Genomic DNA, 17,501 nt, shown 5'->3' on the forward strand with positions numbered 1-17,501 from the left:
CGGGAGGTCACCGCTCCCGCAGTGACGGATTCCCCGGCGGCGGCCGGGCACCGCGGAGGCATTAAACCAGCAGGAAAAAAAAAAAAGGAGGGAGGAACGAGGGAACAACCGAGCCCTTCTCCAGCACAACGTCGAGACGGTGAGAAGAAAACTCACCAAGAAAGCAAAAGGCAGCCCTTCAGCTGCCTGCGCACCCCAGCTGGGAGCCGGGATAATTAACAGAAGGATCCAGGCTCGCGCGTTTGTCGGAGCGAGTTTGAGCTACGTGCCATTCCTGAGCCCTGCAGAGACCCCTAAGGCCACTGAAAATCGATGCTAAAACCTGCCCAGAAGGGACCAAGTGGGAAAAATATGGGTCAAGAGTGTAAAAACCTGGGGTCTTCTGCTTTAACAAGTGGCCAGTAATTCAGACAGAGACAATCCACAGATACGGGGTGCTCTGGTGTCTGCTTCAGACCCCGAGCTGTGCCAGAGGCCAGACCGTACTTAATAAATTAAATAGCTGCTTAAGCACCTATTTAGAATAAGGAGGAGAGAAAGCTGCATGATGATGGGAAGCTGGAGGTTTCACTTCGCCAGTATTAAAATGTCCTCTGAATTTCTAAAAACCTATAAATGACAATTTCATAGCTCTGAAGCGTGGCATCTAGCGCAGGGGAGTGCTATTTTAGACTCTGTGTTGACAGCTGAAGGGGAATGGATCACAGAATTAAAAACTAGTTGCTGCTCAAGTCCAAGCAATCATGATTTGATGACGCTTCTTATGGGCACACAGAGCAAGTCCAAGGCACCAGCATATATTCTTGGTGCTTTGAAAGGTCAATTCGCCGAGCGGAAAACAATTATAAGCCAAATCGGTTCGGAGAATGGATTTAAACATGAAAGCGTGCCCATGAATAGAGAACGATTTAAGAGTGTTTTACCCCAAAACTCACAACCGAGAGAGGAGTTTGCATCAGTTTAAAAACTGCCTGGCTAATACGTAAACAGCTATAAAAATAAAAACATGCCCAACAAAAAGAAGAAAGGAGATATTCATAACTCTGAATATAAATCAGCGACTAGAAATTGTAGAGCACTGATAAAGGACGCAAACAAACAGTGGAAAAACCATCAAAACATCTTTCCCCGGTGCATTAGGATGAACAACAACAACAGAAAGGAGCAACGCTATCGCCCGTTACCAAACACAAACGGCAGAAGCGTTAGTCACAGGACCGAGAAATGTTAAATAACTGTTATTACAACCGCGACATTTCACATTCGGCATATTCACATCCCAGAGCTTCGAGAGACACGCTGAAGGAGCCAAGGGAGCAATTAACAGCGATGCTTAACGCCTGGCCGAGAGGTTCCCCGGGAGGGTGAGGACGGAGCCACCAGGCGGCAGGGCTGTGCCCGCTGCGCCGCTGCCGCTGCTCCGGCCGGTGTCTGATGGCACCGGTGGGGACCGGGAACAAGGGGACGGGCCACGGACAGAGCGGTGAGGTGGCCGGTCACCAAATCCACGTCGGTCTAACCAGCGGCAGACTGCGGGAGTGCCGGCGACAAGGGGTTCTGTGCCGGCGAGCGCAGGACCTGAGCTCGGGCCACCCCGCAGGAGACCATGAGCGTGACGGCCAGAAGAGCCTACCCGGTGCTTCGATGCACGGCGGCCTGGAATAACACCATCAAAGTTTTATTGCCTATTTCAAGGCGAAGCAACCGCTCAAATTCGTGACTAATACCACGCTCCGGTTTTGAGGAGCTCAGAGGGTTGTGGTTAGTGGTGCAGAGTCTAGTTGGAGGTCAGTAACAAGTGGTGTCCCTCAAGGGTCAGTACTGGGTCCAGTCCCGTTCAATATATTCATCGATGATCTGGATGAAGGGATAGAGTGTACCATCAGCAAGTTTGCTGATGACACTAAACTGGGAGGAGTGGCTGACACACCAGAAGGCTGTGCCGCCTTACAGCGTGACCTGGACAGGTTGGAGAGTGGGGCAGGGAGGAACCTAATGAAATTCAACAAGGGTGAATGCAGGGTACTGCACCTGGGGAGGAATAACCCCACGCATCAGTACAGGCTGGGGGCTGACCTCCTGGAGAGCAGCTCTGTGGAAAGGGACCTGGGAGTCCTGGTGGACAAGAGGATGACCGTGAGCCAGCAATGTGCCCTGGTGGCCAAGAGGGCCAATGGCATCCTGGGGTGCATCAAAAAGTGTGTGGCCAGCAGGTCGAGGGAGGTCATCCTCCCTCTCTACTCTGCCCTGGTGAGGCTGCATCTGGAGTACTGGGTCCAGTTCTGGGCTCCACAGTTGAAGAAAGAAAGGGATCTTCTGGAGAGGGTCCAGCAAAGGGCTATGAAGATGATTAGGGGATTGGAACATCTCTCTTATGAGGAAAGGCTGAGGGACTCTTTAGTCTAGAGAAAAGAAGGCTGAGGAGGGATCTTATTAATGCTTTCAAATACTTAAAGGGAGGGTGCCAGGGGGATGGGAGGAGTCTTTTTTCAGTGGTGCCCAGTGATAGGATGAGAGGTAATGGGCACAAACTTGAACATAGGAAGTTCCATCTTAACATGAGGAGGAACTTCTTCACTTTGAGGGTGGCAGCGCACTGGCACAGGCTGCCCAGAGAGGTTGTGGAGTCTCCCACTCTGGAGACATTCAAAACCCGCCTGGATACTGTCCTGTGCAACTGCTGTAGGTGCCCCTGCTCTGGCAGGGGGGTTGGACTAGATGATCTCCAGAGGTCCCTTCCAACCCTGACCATTCTGTGATTCTGTGTTAATCGAACCAGGGAGGGCTCAGGGCGGCAGGAGGCTCAGCAGGTGGGCTGCGAGGAGCCCGAGAGGCGGGCGAGCGGCTCCCTCCCTGCCCCCCGCACAGCCCGACCGCGGCCCGGCGCTGCGGATGCCCACCGGCATCGAGGGCTGCCGAAAGCAAACCCTTTTCCACAGTGCAGAATATGAAGGCTAAAAATATGTAAATCGCCACGGAAAGCACCGTCAGAGCTTCAGCAAGACTCGCGAGTTGCCAAAAGGCAATTTTGAATTTCCCAGCTCGCTGCGCGAGGCATTAAAAAGGTCACTATTTCTGAAATAAGGATCTTTACAAATAAACACATTTGCTGAGGACTCGGTGAGTCATGCTGGAGCGGAGCACAGAGCATTTCCAACCTAATGCTTTTGACAGGCCACGAGCAGGGTGATCTTTTCATGTTTACAGTTCATCAATAGTTTTTACAGCCGCACAGTCAATCTTTAAAGCACATTTAGCCTGGGAGGAGGCTCGGCAGGTTGTTTTCCTTGCAAAAGCGATATTAAATTTATTTTTTTCCTTCTTCTTTTATAGCATTGATTTGAAGGGAAGTATTTGAACTTCAAATACGGGACTGCCACTCAAGCACCTGCCTTTTTTATATATATATATACACATACTTCTGTCACATCTCCCTAACAACATAAATATTTGAAGTTCTCAGCTGATGCGCTAAAAGGGACTCGATCCATCAAAGCGTATTTATTTCAGGGAATTCAGTGGGCATCGCGCTGCATGTTTGCTGGAGGGGGGGGTGGTGGGGTGGTGTAGGGTGGAGGGGTGCTGGCACCGGGCTCGCTCCGCTCAGCGTAACCCAGGGTCAGGGTCCGGCCCAGCCCCGCTCGCTATCGCAGGTACCGGAGCGCATCCAGCGCCGACGGATTTAGCTCGCTGCTCCCTGCTGGCAGGCAGAGCTGCCTCCTCACCATCTGCAGGAGGGGAAGAGAGCCCCGGGAAGCCGGTTCCAACGCCCCAGATGGGGAAAGCAATATCCAAGAGTAGCACCACGGTTTCACTCTTGGCTTTTTCGGGAGAACAAGAAGGGACGACGCTGTAGACTGCGCATTAGGAGAAGACTTCGCTGGTGAGCGAGTGAGTGACACCGACCTTGCCTTCCCCCTCCAAGAAATAAAAGACGCCTGCCTATGCCCTGGTAAGCTTTCCAGAAATTCAGAGCAGTTTCCATTGCACAGCACTCCCTCTGCCCCGCTGCCTTCGGGAGGGCTTTGCCATTGGCAACGCCTCTGTGCTGCCATGCCGCGGTGTGCTCCCTGCCCGGGGCAGCGGCGAGGGCAGCTACAGGAGGACGGGGCATCCTGCCCATCATCCGTCACGGTGGGATTTCACTGCACCAAGGGGCCCCAACACATCGCAACCAGCTTCCCTCGGCCCTCGAAAGGCTCTCCTGCCCACAGGCAGCATGTGAGACTCCTCTATTTAAGGCTTTCGCTTCCCCTGCCCACGCCGCAGCCCCGGCACTGCAGGCTCTGCCTTCGGATGACCTCAGGGCAGGGAACAGGACCGCACTCCCAGCCACAAACCTGCTCTGCTTTCAAACGGCTCCGACCCGGGCGAACAGCCCCGCAGGTCCCCGAGCCGCTCACATCATTACCTTGGCCACAAACCGGCCTCACCTGTCCCCAGTTGCCCAAATGTGACAAAACGCTTTGCCAGAATAACTCCGGGGCTTTGAAACAGCCCCGGCTCCCGCACGGCTCTGCCCTTCTGGGGGGACCGACAGCCGAGTAGAGATTTGGAGGGGGAGAGAAGAAAAACATAAAAGACCCTGAGACGGATGGGCAAGCAGAGAGCTTCGCAGCTCGTGCCAGTGCTTTCCATCTCCGTCCCATTCTGCATTAAATCATGCAGAAGAGCTCATCCTGCTGCTGCTGAAGCCAAGTGATGTTTTGCCATCAGCTCCAAGGACAGCAGAGCTGTGCCCCACGGCAGGCTGTACCTGCCAGCAGCACGGGACTCCCCCCAGCACGCAGGAAGCCCCCCGGGACACACGCTGCTATTCCTGCACGGCACAGGCTGCCGGCACTGCCTCGGCACTGCCCCGGCTCTGCCGGCACCGGCCCCCCCCCAGCCCTGCCTCCACCCCGGTGCTTACCTGGGGCTGCTCCCATGGGTTCCTTCCCCCATTTTCAGCTCAGGATCGTGCCCAGGATCCATCACTTTGCCCTCAGCACCACTCAGCCCACACCACACGTCCCTGCAGGGAGAGCAGTGCTCCATGGAAGCCCTTTTAATGGGTCTGTCCCAGCTGCAGCCCGGCAGCTCCAGCCTGGTTAATGCTCACGGCACCCACCTGCCTCACTCTTGACGATGCACCCACAGTTTTGGCTAAAGGAGGTGATGAAAGCTGCACCTGAGGGCAGGACCACGGGGACGGGGCAGCGTGCGCAGCTTGGGGCAGCCCCCGGGTATGGTGGATTACCACTATTTGCTTCGTTAGCGCTTCCCACCCCTCGCCAGCTCCCACCTCTGCCAGCTCCCTTTGCTTTCTGCCGGAGCGCCGTTCCTTATCTGCCCTCGGTGTTCAGCGTGTGGCACCAGCCCCATTCCCCTCGACCCTGACCCCATTCCCCTCGACCCCGACCCCATTCCCCTCTCCTGCTGCCGGGAGGGAGCTATTCCCCCTCCACGGGCTCCCTGCAGCAGCACGGAATTGTCTCGGAGGTCTCCTCCGTCTCCCGCGCTGAGCCGGGGCGGGTGATGTTATCCCCAATTTACAGACGGGTAGTGGAGGACCGGAGCGATGCAGCTCACAAGCGTCTGTTCGTTCTGGGTGCTCAGCTGGAGCTGCGCAGAGCCCGGGATTTCACAGCCCTCGGCACAGCCCTGGAAATAGGCTCTGCGCGGGAGGTGAGAGCGCTGCCGCCCAGCCGGCCGAAAGCGCTGCCAGAGCCTGCGCCGCGAGCGGGGCTAATGATGATGAAACCCGGACCCTGAGGAACAAAGCTGCTGGATGGCAGCAATGGGACGTTCTGCTTCTCCTATTTTCTGGAAGAGTTTTCCTCATCCTGGGCAGGGGGAGGAAGATCTGTCCGAATTGACACTGCGAGTCATTTCTAAACGGGTGATTGAACTTGCATAGCCTGGAAAGCCCTTGCGTAAGACCGGGACGCTCCTGCGATCCTCCGGTGAGCAGCGCAGACACGATACCTGACGTACACACCGAGCGGCTGCAGTTTTACACACACCGCACTCATGCGGAACCACAGGTGACGGAGACCAGCTCACACGTACCACACGCCGGCGACAGCCGTGGCCGCTGCATGTTTGAAGGGGCAGAGAGGGCCATCCTGTTGCAGCGGTCCCACACCCCGGCGCGGCGCAGCGCAGCGCACCGTACCGCAGCGCAGCGCACCCCTCGCTCCCCGGCTCGCCGCCGGCAGACGGGCTGTGCCGCGGGAGCGCGGCTCAGGGGCGGAGGCGCTGACACGTCTGTCTGGCACTTCAGCCGCCAGCGAGCTAGGACAAACAGGGGAGCCATACGGCACAGGGCTATGGGGACGCTCAGCAGCTCGGCCAGGAGGGTGCCACTGCCCCAGCGGGGACCTGCCCTTCTCCTGCCGCCGGCTGAGGCTGGGGGCAGCAGCGGCTCTTGCGCTTCCCCCAGCGCCAACTGGGGCAGGTTGGGGCAATATGCAGAGTAGATATTATTGAAAACTATTATTATTATTATTTAAAATTATTTAAAACCCAGATGTCACCTCCGCGCCCTCCCTGGCGCGCACTTCCACTGCTCGGTGATGGAAGCAGAAGACCCAGTTCCCGCTTCTCCCCCGGCTAAGGGGTCTCACACCCCGGGCTGCACCTTTCCTACTTGCTGCGAGAGGCAGAATCGCTCTTCTCCTTCTCCAGCTTTTCACGTTGGAGGGAAGGCCAAAGACTAATGCATAGAAAACGCTTTCATCCTTGGCTGAAGCGTGCTGAGGAATGACAAGAGATTCTCCCACTGCGCAGCGAAGGAGCCTCAGGGCTGCGAGAGGCTTCCAGACCCGCTGCCAGCTTGCCGCTGCGCCGCGGGCTGGGGGGGGTGGTGGGGGAGCCGCAGGTCCCCGTCCGGAGGGGACCCTGCTCCGCTGCCTCCCGGGGGTCCCCGTTTCCCCAGCCCGCTCTGCGGCGGCGGCGCCGGCTGCCGGGCGGTGAAGCCGCGCGGCACAGCTGCTGCACCGCGATAAGGTTTGCTCAGCTGAGCGAGGCTGCTCAGGCAAATGGAGGATTTGGCAAGGATGCCGTGCAGCCTGGCGGAGACGACTGCCTCGGCGGGCTGGTAAGGCACAGCCGGAGGTGCTGCAGGCTCAGGGTGGCAAGGAAAGTCGACGTGAGATCGCGGTCTGTCTCGCCAAGTGACAATGACCTTTCCCGGCCGGGCAAGCAGCCCCGGGGTCGGGGGCGGGCGGGATGCAGCCCCGAGGGAAGGCAGCCGCTGACTCTTGCAGCCCCTTGCAATTGCTCACGCGATGACGTCGTGCGATGCAACTGATGATGCCGGTGCACCAAAGCACCCCGACAACTGCAAAAAACAATTGTAAGTTGGTCTTCAGCATCCAGCTGAGCATCAGCCAGGCTGTCCCGAGGGGCTTCTGCTCCCTCCTCAGGGGGGAGCCCAGCCTCTCCAGGGGGGACAGAGGTGCCATCCCTGGGGCCAGGGGGTAGGTCTGCAGCACGTGAGTGGCTCAACAAAGGTGCCAGGAGCATAAGCCAACACTGATTTTTAAGAAGTTAAAATCAGGACCACTTCAACAGGGTGGTTGCTCGTTGGTAGCCTCTTTGGGGGTTGCTTTCCCCTCCCCTTGTGATTCCGGGCACGAACTGAGAGTAAAGGTATAATTAGGGGACAATTACCAAATCACCGGCGAAACTGGGAATGCAAGCATTCAAGAGGCAGAAACACAAACGTCGCCCTCAAATGCCACCTTTTGTCACTGCTTCCCACCGCCCAGGTCCCAGGGGGTTGTATTGCCAATGCCAACACCCCCACGGGCTCCCAGAGGTCCCCAGAAAGGCTGGGGGGGGGGGGTGTCGCACATCCCCCTCCGCTCCCTGTGCCCACCCGGGGGCTCCCGAACCATCCCAATCCTCCTCCTTCAGTACAAAGCGCCTGGCGTAAAGCAAACGCACAAAGCCCCCAGTGAGGGCGGTGGGATGGCAGTGAGGTGCTGCTCCTGTTCCCACGCCTGCCCCCCGCCTTCCCTTGCCTGCCTTATCACTCCTTTATGACTCTGTTCGTCTCTGCACGATAAAACAACACAGCTCCTAATAACCTGACGTGGGAATGGCTGAGCCGTCCTCTGCAGCCCGACAGCGCCAGGCTTGTCTATAGATGGTGGTGTCAGGAGATAAGGAACAGGCAATATCTGTGAAAATCATCATGCAATATCACCCGTCCAGCAGCCGCAATCATTTCTCTTGCCTCTCCCCACGATGACTATGAAAAACCCCTGATATTTTCAAGCCTGTCAAATGCAGTCACTCACCCGGTGTGCAAGTGCTTTTTGCAAGGGTTAGGGAGACGAGCAAAGCCCAGGGGTCCTGCCGCACAAGGGAGCAACATCCTCTCCTGAGAAGTCCTTTCCACCCCTTCTCCTTTGGGCAAGCGAGCCGCGGGGCGGCGGCGGCCCCAGCGCAGGGAGGGCAGCAGCAAGAGCACGGCCAAAGCAACGGGGAAAGGTGGGATGGAGGAAGGGACCGCGGCAGTTTTAGCATTAACATCCTTGTAAATCCTTGGAACTGAGGCGGTGGTTGAAGGATGGCGAATCGGTCCTGCTGCTGAGCGGAGCGTGGCAAGGATGGGAAACTCGCCCCTGGGAGCCCGACTACCAACGATGCGGAAATGCGAAACATCAAGTTGCCATAAGAGCAACTCAGTTACAACCTGGTCCTTTTGCCGGCACTGGCCAAGAGGCAGATCTGCTACGAGAAGCCGGCCGGGTTTTCCAGTCCTGCCGAAGGCAGCTGGCTCTCCTCCGGTTGTGGAGCGTGAGCTCACCCGAATGCAGAATTCCCACTTTGTCCTCATGTTTCTCCAGAGACCACAGACTGAGCAGACCTTCATTTCTGCCACCTGCAACGCATCCCCCCCCCCCTCAGATAAGCAAGGGACCAGACCGGGCAAGTGAAGCCAGTGCCCAACAGCTTCACCTAGGAAAGCCCGTGGCCCGGCAGAGGTGTGCTGCTGGTCACGCAGCGTGTCTCCGGGCCAGAGAGTGACCGCGAGGAGCCCATGACTTTCTGTCTCCGACAGTATCACTCTGAAGGACACGGGACAGTTTAAAGCACAAAGCACACCCTGGCTTGAACTTTTCATTCTGAAGCTACTGTTAAATACCTGCTGCAAGTAGATGGTTAAAAGATAACACAAACGTAAAATAAGAAGATTTCAGAAAACACCCCCGAGGCCCCAGGGCTGACCCCCCCGGCCCATGACACAAGCAGCATTTTACACCGGGGGTTGTGTGACAGATCTGCCATGTGGTGATGCTCCTCCTCGGCACAGGCTGCGGAACCTCTCCTCCCCGGAGCCGCCGCAGAGCTGTCAGCACGCACGAGCCAAGGGAGAAGACACCAGTTGTCACCCCGGCACTGTCATTCTTTATCACAGCAGGTGTCTTCTTAATCAAAGACGTATCTCGAGACGCCCGCTGCTGCGGTCCCCCCGAGCGAGCCACGGCTCATTACAGCCCGAGCGGTGGGACTGCGCAGAGCGAGCGGCAGTGGATGCACTCCCAGGGGGGCTCACCCCAGAGAAAAGCTACAGAAAACCTCTGGTGCTGAGCCTGGAGTGTCACCCATGAACCCTTAGGAAGGGATGGGAAACCACACCAAGCACTAACCCAACATGAAGTCAAACACCCGCTTCAAGGAACCTGCTTCCACGTGCCATTGAAAAAAAACTGCAGTGAGTTTCAGATGTTGTAGCACAGTTGCAGCCCTTACTGACGGGGGAGTGGGGCAGCGGGGGGGGGACACACACACACCAGTTCCTCTAATGTCGCAGGTACGTGGAGAAAACCCTCGCCAACCGCGCAGCCCCGCTCGCGCCCCGCTGCGCTTCCCCACTCGCTCCCCGGCTCCCCGCGGGCGCTTCGGAGTGACTCAGTGAACGGGGTGGGCACCTTTCCCCTCGGATGTCTTTGACTAACTCACCCTCAGCACCTATCAGCGCTGATGTGCATTAATGACAGCGGATACGTTGCATCTGCATCCTGCCAGTGCACGGCCGTGAGTCAGCCAGAGACGCTGATCGGCAAGGTGAGCCAGGGATTTAACCCCCCCCCCCTCCAAGCGGGACCCCTCGGGCAGCAGCTGAGCCAACCCCCCTATACATACAGGTTAGAGCATTTATATAATTTTAAGAGCAATTTTGATTTCCCTGAAAAAGGAGGCTAATGTCTATTTATGAAGCGCGCATCGTGTTCATTAAAAATCCACGGTGAAATCCATGTGAAAAGTAACCGCTGAGATGCGAGAAGCACTGAGCAAGTTTAATACCACGGCTGTCTCACCTCATCTCATCCCAAATAGCATGGGCAACTGAAGAGCATCACAGGTCTCCACACCTGGACTATCACCCTGAACCAACAAGAGGTGGCCCGTGGTGCCAAAGAGCACAGTGCTGTGTGCCTCGCCAGGAGCCGAATAAGAGATGAACGCTAATGAATCCACCCAACCCCACGTTATAAAAAGCAAAAAACCTCGCGCAGAGAGAAGGGAAGTGATTTACCAAAGGCCACGTAACTCTCGCCAGTGGAGCCAAACATCTCCACCTGCTCCCTGGCTGCTCTCAGCGAACATCATCCGCTGGCACCTCCCGGCCAGCCCGTGCCAGCACCCCACCTCCTCAGGGACCGCGGAGAGGAGGATCCGGCACCAATGCACGGGGCATCCTCCCCCAAACCACAGCGACACTCCCAGCCGCCAGCCCCAGCCCCGGGGCTCGCAGCCTTCGTTAGCCATCCCTAATTATTCACAGCCGTAATGGAGACAGTGACCTTGCACGGGGAAAAAAAACCCGCTTGAGCCTCATTCAAATTCAGACTTCCACCTCTATTAAACAGTAACAGCTCTTGAGATGACAGACTCTGCACCACGCCTATGCAGCAATAAAATGCCTCTTTCTGAGCCGTTCACAGCATACATCGTACTCATCACGTGCTGCTCACAGGCAGTGGGGGAACCGGCTCCCTCCGCCCCCCCCAGGAGAGGGGATTTTTGTCCAGCTAAACGCTGCAGCATCCCGGGAGGGTAAATTCTGCACCCCCTGTTCGAAGCAACGGTTTCTCAAAGCAGAGCTGGCGGCAGCGAGCTGAAGCGCGGGTCCTCTCCAGGCACCTTCCGAAGAGCAGCCAGATCCAAAGGCACGGCTGCCCGGAGGCGCAGCCCCGGCTGGCAGCGGCCAGAGTCCCTCTCTGTCCAGAAGGATTTTTGACCGCGTGCCACAAGAACATGGCTCTGGAGCAGACCAAGGGTCCAGCCAGCCTGCTTTCCATCTCTATCAGAGGACAGCAATTAATGCTTATTCAATATATCCTCCATCAAGCTAAGGTTCAGGGATTTCCTAAGTCAGAGGTTATGCCTGCGGCATCATACGTGACACCCCACAGAGCCCCACGCTCGAGGCATTTATTCAATCCTGTTTTGAGCCCAGTGCCGGAGCGTGGTCCGACCCCTCCTCAGCACGGTCCTGGTGGAAAGGCTTCTTGGGGGTGGAGGGGAAGGGCTGTTAGACCTGCAGCGTGGCATCAGATATCCTCAAACGGGTAACTGGTCTCTCTTCACCTTCACCCATCGCTATCATCTTAGATGTCTCCATCGTCTACTTTCCATCACACAGGCTAACTTGACGCCTCCTCGCTCTCATACGATGAAGAGCAAATAACCCCTCCCCGCTCACCTCCCCAAGCCTCCCACGCTCTTACAGACCTGTCCTGCCTCCCGCTCCATCACCTCCAGCCCACGCTGATGGTCCCCCACCCACACAGCCGTCACCCCAGGGCTCTCCTTGGTGCCGGAGCTGGTGGGCATCCCTGGGACAGAGCCATGCGTGGTGGTGGCAGCGGCACGGGGGGGCCGTGCTGGGGCCGCCAGGTCGGTGGGCCGGAGCAGCCACCTGCCAGGGAGGTCCGCGTGGCTGCGTGCGGAGAGCTTGGCAGCCACAGCAGAGACACCGCCACCGGCGCTGGCGGCACCGTGGAGCTGGACCAGGAGCGCCATGGAGAAGCGTTCAATTGCAGGACGGGTTGTTGATGAGAATCTATTACAGACACCAACCAGACAGAGGAACAGGATGAGCAGCTCCTTAAATACCTACCTATAATGAGTAGCGAGAAAAAGTGCTCTATCACGGATGATTGCAATCTCAGGGACATTTGCTTGGCGCTTTTAAAAATTAAAGATAATAACGTTCTAACAGAAACAATATTGCTGTCACCTTGGGGAAATTCTCTGCTTGGCCTCACTCAGAAGGACTGAGAGGAGCTGAGCGCAGGCGGAGAGCTGGTGGCTGTCCAGGGGCAGCTGCTTCCAGCCCAATTTAACGCCTTCGGTGCGAACCAGCTCGGCTCAGCAGAGCCAAAAGCAACCACGGACAAAACCAGTTGGGGGAAAAAACATAAACGCAGAAGGACGACAGTTACTCAGGGCAGAGAGGTTCCCCGGCACCCCAAGGCCTGCCGAGAGGGGAAGTGAAAAACTGCAATTAAAACAATTAAAAATCAGAACTTTTGGTGTTGCAAACAGCAGTTAGGACACGCACGTGGCTGATAAGAAGAGCTAATGGGATCTGTTAAAATAAATCTGCAACCGAATCGTTTAAGCAAAACCAGGAGGAATTCTTTAGTCAGGTTAGAAGAAAGGAGCTTTGCCGCCGATGTAAATCACTACCGGATCATGACGGTGCAACTGTCAGTCACGAAGCAGAAGTGACACACAATTATTTATTCATCAGATACTTCTGTTCTGTACTTGGAGACAAATAGGCTCCTGTATTCCGCCAGGAGTTGGGCAGGATGCTAAACAGCGACTATTAAGCGTAAACATGAAATCGGTAGGACTAGAGAACTTTCTCCCAAGAGCGTTCAGAGAATAGGCTGAGAAGTTTTCTGAAGATCTAAAATGGATTTTAATAAATCTTGGCATTCTGTTGAATTTCGAGAAGACGGGAAAAGCTGGTTTAATGTTTAATCAGAGCGTGCCACGAGCGATGGAGACGGGCAATGGCAGGAGCGGCGTCCCCCAGCATCGCCTGTGGGTTAGCTGAGGTGGAGCAGCGGCAGGGGGGAACCAGGACATGTGACAAATGTCAAAGAGCCTGGCAGAAAATAGACTTATCAAACTGCATAAATTTTTCTTGATATGGTTACACACAAAATTCAGTTGATAAAGGAAATCGGTAACATAATACATTTAGAGTTCCACAAGGTATTTGATTTAGCTCTCCTGAAAAAGTAGAAGACTGGTATTATGCAGAATCAACAGCGCTTTATTAAAGGGACTGGGGAGCAGATTGCAGAGATTGTGCATCGTCATCCAATGGGATATTTCTACACAGGGTCACCTGTTACCAGAATAGTGTTGAGCTATAACAATGTCTTTATCAAGAGTATTAAAGAAAACATGAGATAACTGTGGGTAGAAGAGGCAAACAGCAGAGACTATTTCTTACGTTCAAAGTAAGTTTGAGGGGTTCATTTCTTCTCCCAGTGCAACAGCTGCCCTAGGGACACGGCAGATCCACCCTCAGCTGAAGCCTCCAGGACTGACCACCTAAACCGCCCCAGGAGTTGCAGGCCAGGTGTAGAAATGGCTCAGCAGGGTCCTCTGGGCTGTAGGGGTCAACTGATAAGACTCGCAATATTAGGTTTTAATCTAGAGAGGATCCCCCAAAAAAAGACCAAAGCCCAGCAGAGCTCTCTGGGTTTGGCAGGGAGGAATTACCGGCTCGGTAAAGGCTGCGTTGATGTTGCTTTGGGGGGACACTGGAGTGGGGGGACCGGGACACTTCCCAGTGGGACAGCTGAGCTGAGGAACGGCTCTGGGTCCCCACATCCTCTGCAAAGCGGCCCGCGCCTCCCCCAGCTCAGGATGCCCCAGAGGGACAGCAGGACGCTGTGCATCCTGCGGGAGGGAGGCAGGCAGGCAGAGCAATGCTCGTGGTCCTCCAGAAGTGACAGAGTACTTTATTCTGACGAGGGAAATGAAGGAGGAAAGGAAAAGTACCACATCGCCTTAAAATATGGTATTTCAAGCAGCCTTGGCCAAATCCTCCCGCTACTTCTGCCTGTTTCAGCTCTGCGCGATGCCGTGGAGCCAGTCCCAATCTACACCACACAGCAGGGAGGACAAGGAGGCTCCCTGCGTTTAATGATGCTGAATTTAATTAAGTTTGATGAAAACCAAAGTTCTTTTACTTGCCTAAACCCAACACAAGCCTAAGCAGCTGCCCCCCAACTCCCTGAAGCTCTGTGCATTTCTCTACCTTTCGTATTAAGAAGGAAGTCACAGAGGAAAAGAACTGACAATAACCACCCACGGGGGACACGCAGTGACAAGCGCTGGTCACGTTTGAGCGGGAAGTACAAGAAGACACCTACTAAGTATTTGCATATTGTAAAAGCGATAATTAGAATTCAAACGCTGCAATTTAAAACAGAGGCTATCCTAGCACAGCAGTCTGGGAACGCCTGCTTGGGCTCCAGATATTGAGTCAACCACTAATTTGTGTTTTCCAGCGTGGGTGTCTCTACATAGGTCTGCGGTGGCTTCATTCAAGATTTATCCACTCTCGCCTATGGGCTTTTGACGCTCACGTGGTGCGAGCGGCTCCCACGCAGGCGCTGCGCGTGTGTGACTGACATGGATTTAAAGAGCATCTGCGACGGAGCGTGCACCCAGCGCTCACGTCGGTCGTTTTAATAATCTGCCACGCACGCTCAGGGAGATGAGCGACCGGAGCTCGCCACTTAATTCCTCCGTCGTTACACACATTAAACCCCCGTTAGCGGCGGAAAGTTCAAGGCTGAGGCGCCTCCCGACGGGCAGAGAGCACTGCTCAGTGCTAAAAGCATCTTCTGCACCGCAGGAGAACCGGCCCCTTTGACTGACCATGTTCATTCCCAGCACAGGATGATAGAGTGCAACCTTTGTCTGTTTTCCAAGCTAGATATCATGAGTGCACAGGAATTAGAGACACAATGAGGCCCTGCCAGCAGGAATCAGACAGGACCTGCTGCACGTAAAAGCCCTGGGTGCAGGATCTCAGCACCCAGTGCTCCCCCGGCACAGGGAGCACCGGTGGAGAGAGCGGCCGAGCGGCTGCAGCAGCGATCCTCAGCTCCGGGGGGACCTCAGCCCCCGCTGCAGCACTGTCCTTCCTCCGCGTGGAACGTGCCTGAGCTCTGCACAGAAATTTTCCTTTCCCAGCATCGCGTCAGTTAACAGCCTGCGAGACGCCGGTGCATTTCTCCAGCAAAATTCAGGAGGGGTGATGAGCAGCCCCGCCGCATCCCCCCAGCACCATCGCAGCCCCGTGCGCTCACCCCGAGCCCTGGCTGGGCCCCCCCCCCATCCTGCCGCCGACTCGGTGCTGCACGCCCACCCACAGCCCCTGTGGCCCACCCGTTGCTCTCATGCACATGCAAGGGATGACGGAGACTGCCCAGCGCGAGGCCTCAACTGTGCCACGGGCACACCGAGCAGCACCGGCATGGCACTGTGCGGAGCCACCCCACTCCCGCTGTGGGAGCACCAGCCTGGGGGGAGAACGTGCAGCGGGGAGCGATGACCCCATGGCAAGCGCATGCCCTGCTGCTCCCAGCCCCGCGCCCGAGCTCAGAGCAATGGACTGTGATTCAGCTCCGAGCTCTGGCACGGCACCGTTAAGCCCTTTCCCGAGTGTGCTGTGCCCAGGAGACCGGGGCCTCTCCGGTTCTTTCCAAAGCAGTGATTTATCGCAGTGAGGGAACCATAAAACATTCGCTGAAAAAAAAATACAGCCAGCAAACCCAAGAATTTTGGAAATTACTCATGCCTCCAGCAATCCCATCTTTCACAGCCCTGGCTTCTGCCTCCTCGGCTCCCTCAGCCCAAGAGGGGTGACAGATTATCTCAAATTATTTATTATGGAATTAGAGCATGATCCAAACCCTCCTTGAATCAATAAGAAAGCTCCGACTGACTTCACTGGGTTTAGGACCAAGCACCAGGCACAGACAGGGTATTTCTGCATCCGTGGCCGTGACTCACCGAGAACTTTCCAATGTGGAGGGAGCAGCTCGGCCACCGCAGCTCCTTTGCCCCCACCGTCGGAGGGGTCGCTCCCGGGCTGGGGGGAGCCTGACACCCCCCGGCCCCGCAGGACAGTGGGGCAGGTCCCCCCTGAGTACACATGACACCAACTACTGCCGCTAATTTTAAAAGTTATGGCCCAGTGTGATTCCACCAGCCATTTTTTGCTGTGCAGGTACCAGCACCAGGCTCCGTTCAAGCTCGTGTTTAAGCACACAGCCTGTTGTTGCCCATACAAATGTCAACCAGGAGCTTTGGGTCAAAAATTGCCCCCAAAGCGTGGCCTGAACTGCAGGAGGGCAGCAGCTGCCGTGGCCTCTCCAGCCGGGCGCTGCTGCAGGAGTGAAGCAATGGGGCGAAGCGGTGAGGACGGGCAGGTGGGAGCCCGGCCGTGGGGCAGCCGTGGCAGAGCAGCCCGGCCGTGGGGCGCAGTCCCCCAGGGATGGAGGGACAAGCTGCGGCGGGGCCCTCCTGTTCGGAGGGGAAGGGTTGGCACTGGGGCCCGGCTATAAAAATGCCGGGTGCGATGGGTTTGCCTGTGACAGGGACACGGTGCCTGCGGAGCCTCGGAGAGGGGGAGATGCTGGGGGGGGGGGGGGGGGGGGGGGGCTTTGCTGGCTGTGTGATTCCCATTAAAACAGCCCCTGGGGCCGGGAGAGGGACCTGTGGCCTCTCAGCCTGAAGCCTCCCCGAGAGCAGCCGCACGCCCCGCGCCGCCGGGAGGATGCACAGCGCGGCTGCCCACGGACAGCGCCGGTCCCCGGGCACGGGGGGGGGGACGGGGACGGGGGAGGGGGACACGACGACACGGACCCCAGCACCCCGCGGCCCCACCCGGGGCCCGGCTCCACCGGGACCCCGCGTCCTGCGTGCAGCACCCACCCGCCAAGTTTCACCCTCGCCCGCCGCGGTGTCACAGCAAAGCGCCGTGTCCGTGTCCGTGTCCGTGCCCGTGTCCGTGCCCGGGGAGGGGAGGGCGGCGGGGCCGCCGGGCAGCCCCGACCGGGAGGGATGGATGGGATGCTCCGCTCGCCGGCCGCGGGTGCCGGGGCTCGCCGGGGGCCCGGCGCTGAGATGGGGGGTCCCGGGATGCCCCTGCCCTCCCCCGAACTTTTGGGCAGCCCCCCGCCACGGGGCCGGGGAGGAGGATTGGGGCGGGGGAGAGGGAGATGGGGGTCGGCGGGGCGGTCGGTACCTTCCAGGCAGCACGTCCTCCAGAGCCCCGAGTGGGTCATCACCTCCTCGTTCTTGCGGCTGGTGTCGTTGTCGCTCGTGGACTTAGTCCTGCACACGCCGCGCGAGTAGAGCCAGTAGTCGGTGCCCACGGCGATGGTCATCAGGCTGAAGGCTGCGAAGGCTCCCACCGTGGTGATGAGCATCTGGACGCCTCTGTCACACATCCTCAT

The 17,501-nt window shown here is 57.1% G+C and overlaps 1 protein-coding gene across 1 annotated transcript in view; it reads right to left on the reverse strand.

Annotated features, from left to right (window-relative positions):
• CACNG3 (calcium voltage-gated channel auxiliary subunit gamma 3) overlaps window positions 1-17,501 on the reverse strand; it is a gene marked incomplete at both ends in the record, with an annotated part of 32,777 nt that extends 15,276 nt beyond the window's left edge. The window contains one exon of the mRNA XM_082490586.1: window positions 17,291-17,501. Coding sequence (XP_082346712.1) covers window positions 17,291-17,501 — 211 coding nt within the window. The remainder of the gene's footprint in view (window positions 1-17,290) is intronic.

The sequence above is a fragment of the Vanellus vanellus genome (genome assembly GCF_965231255.1).
Source record: "Vanellus vanellus genome assembly, chromosome: 14".
Lineage (NCBI taxonomy): Eukaryota > Metazoa > Chordata > Aves > Charadriiformes > Charadriidae > Vanellus > Vanellus vanellus.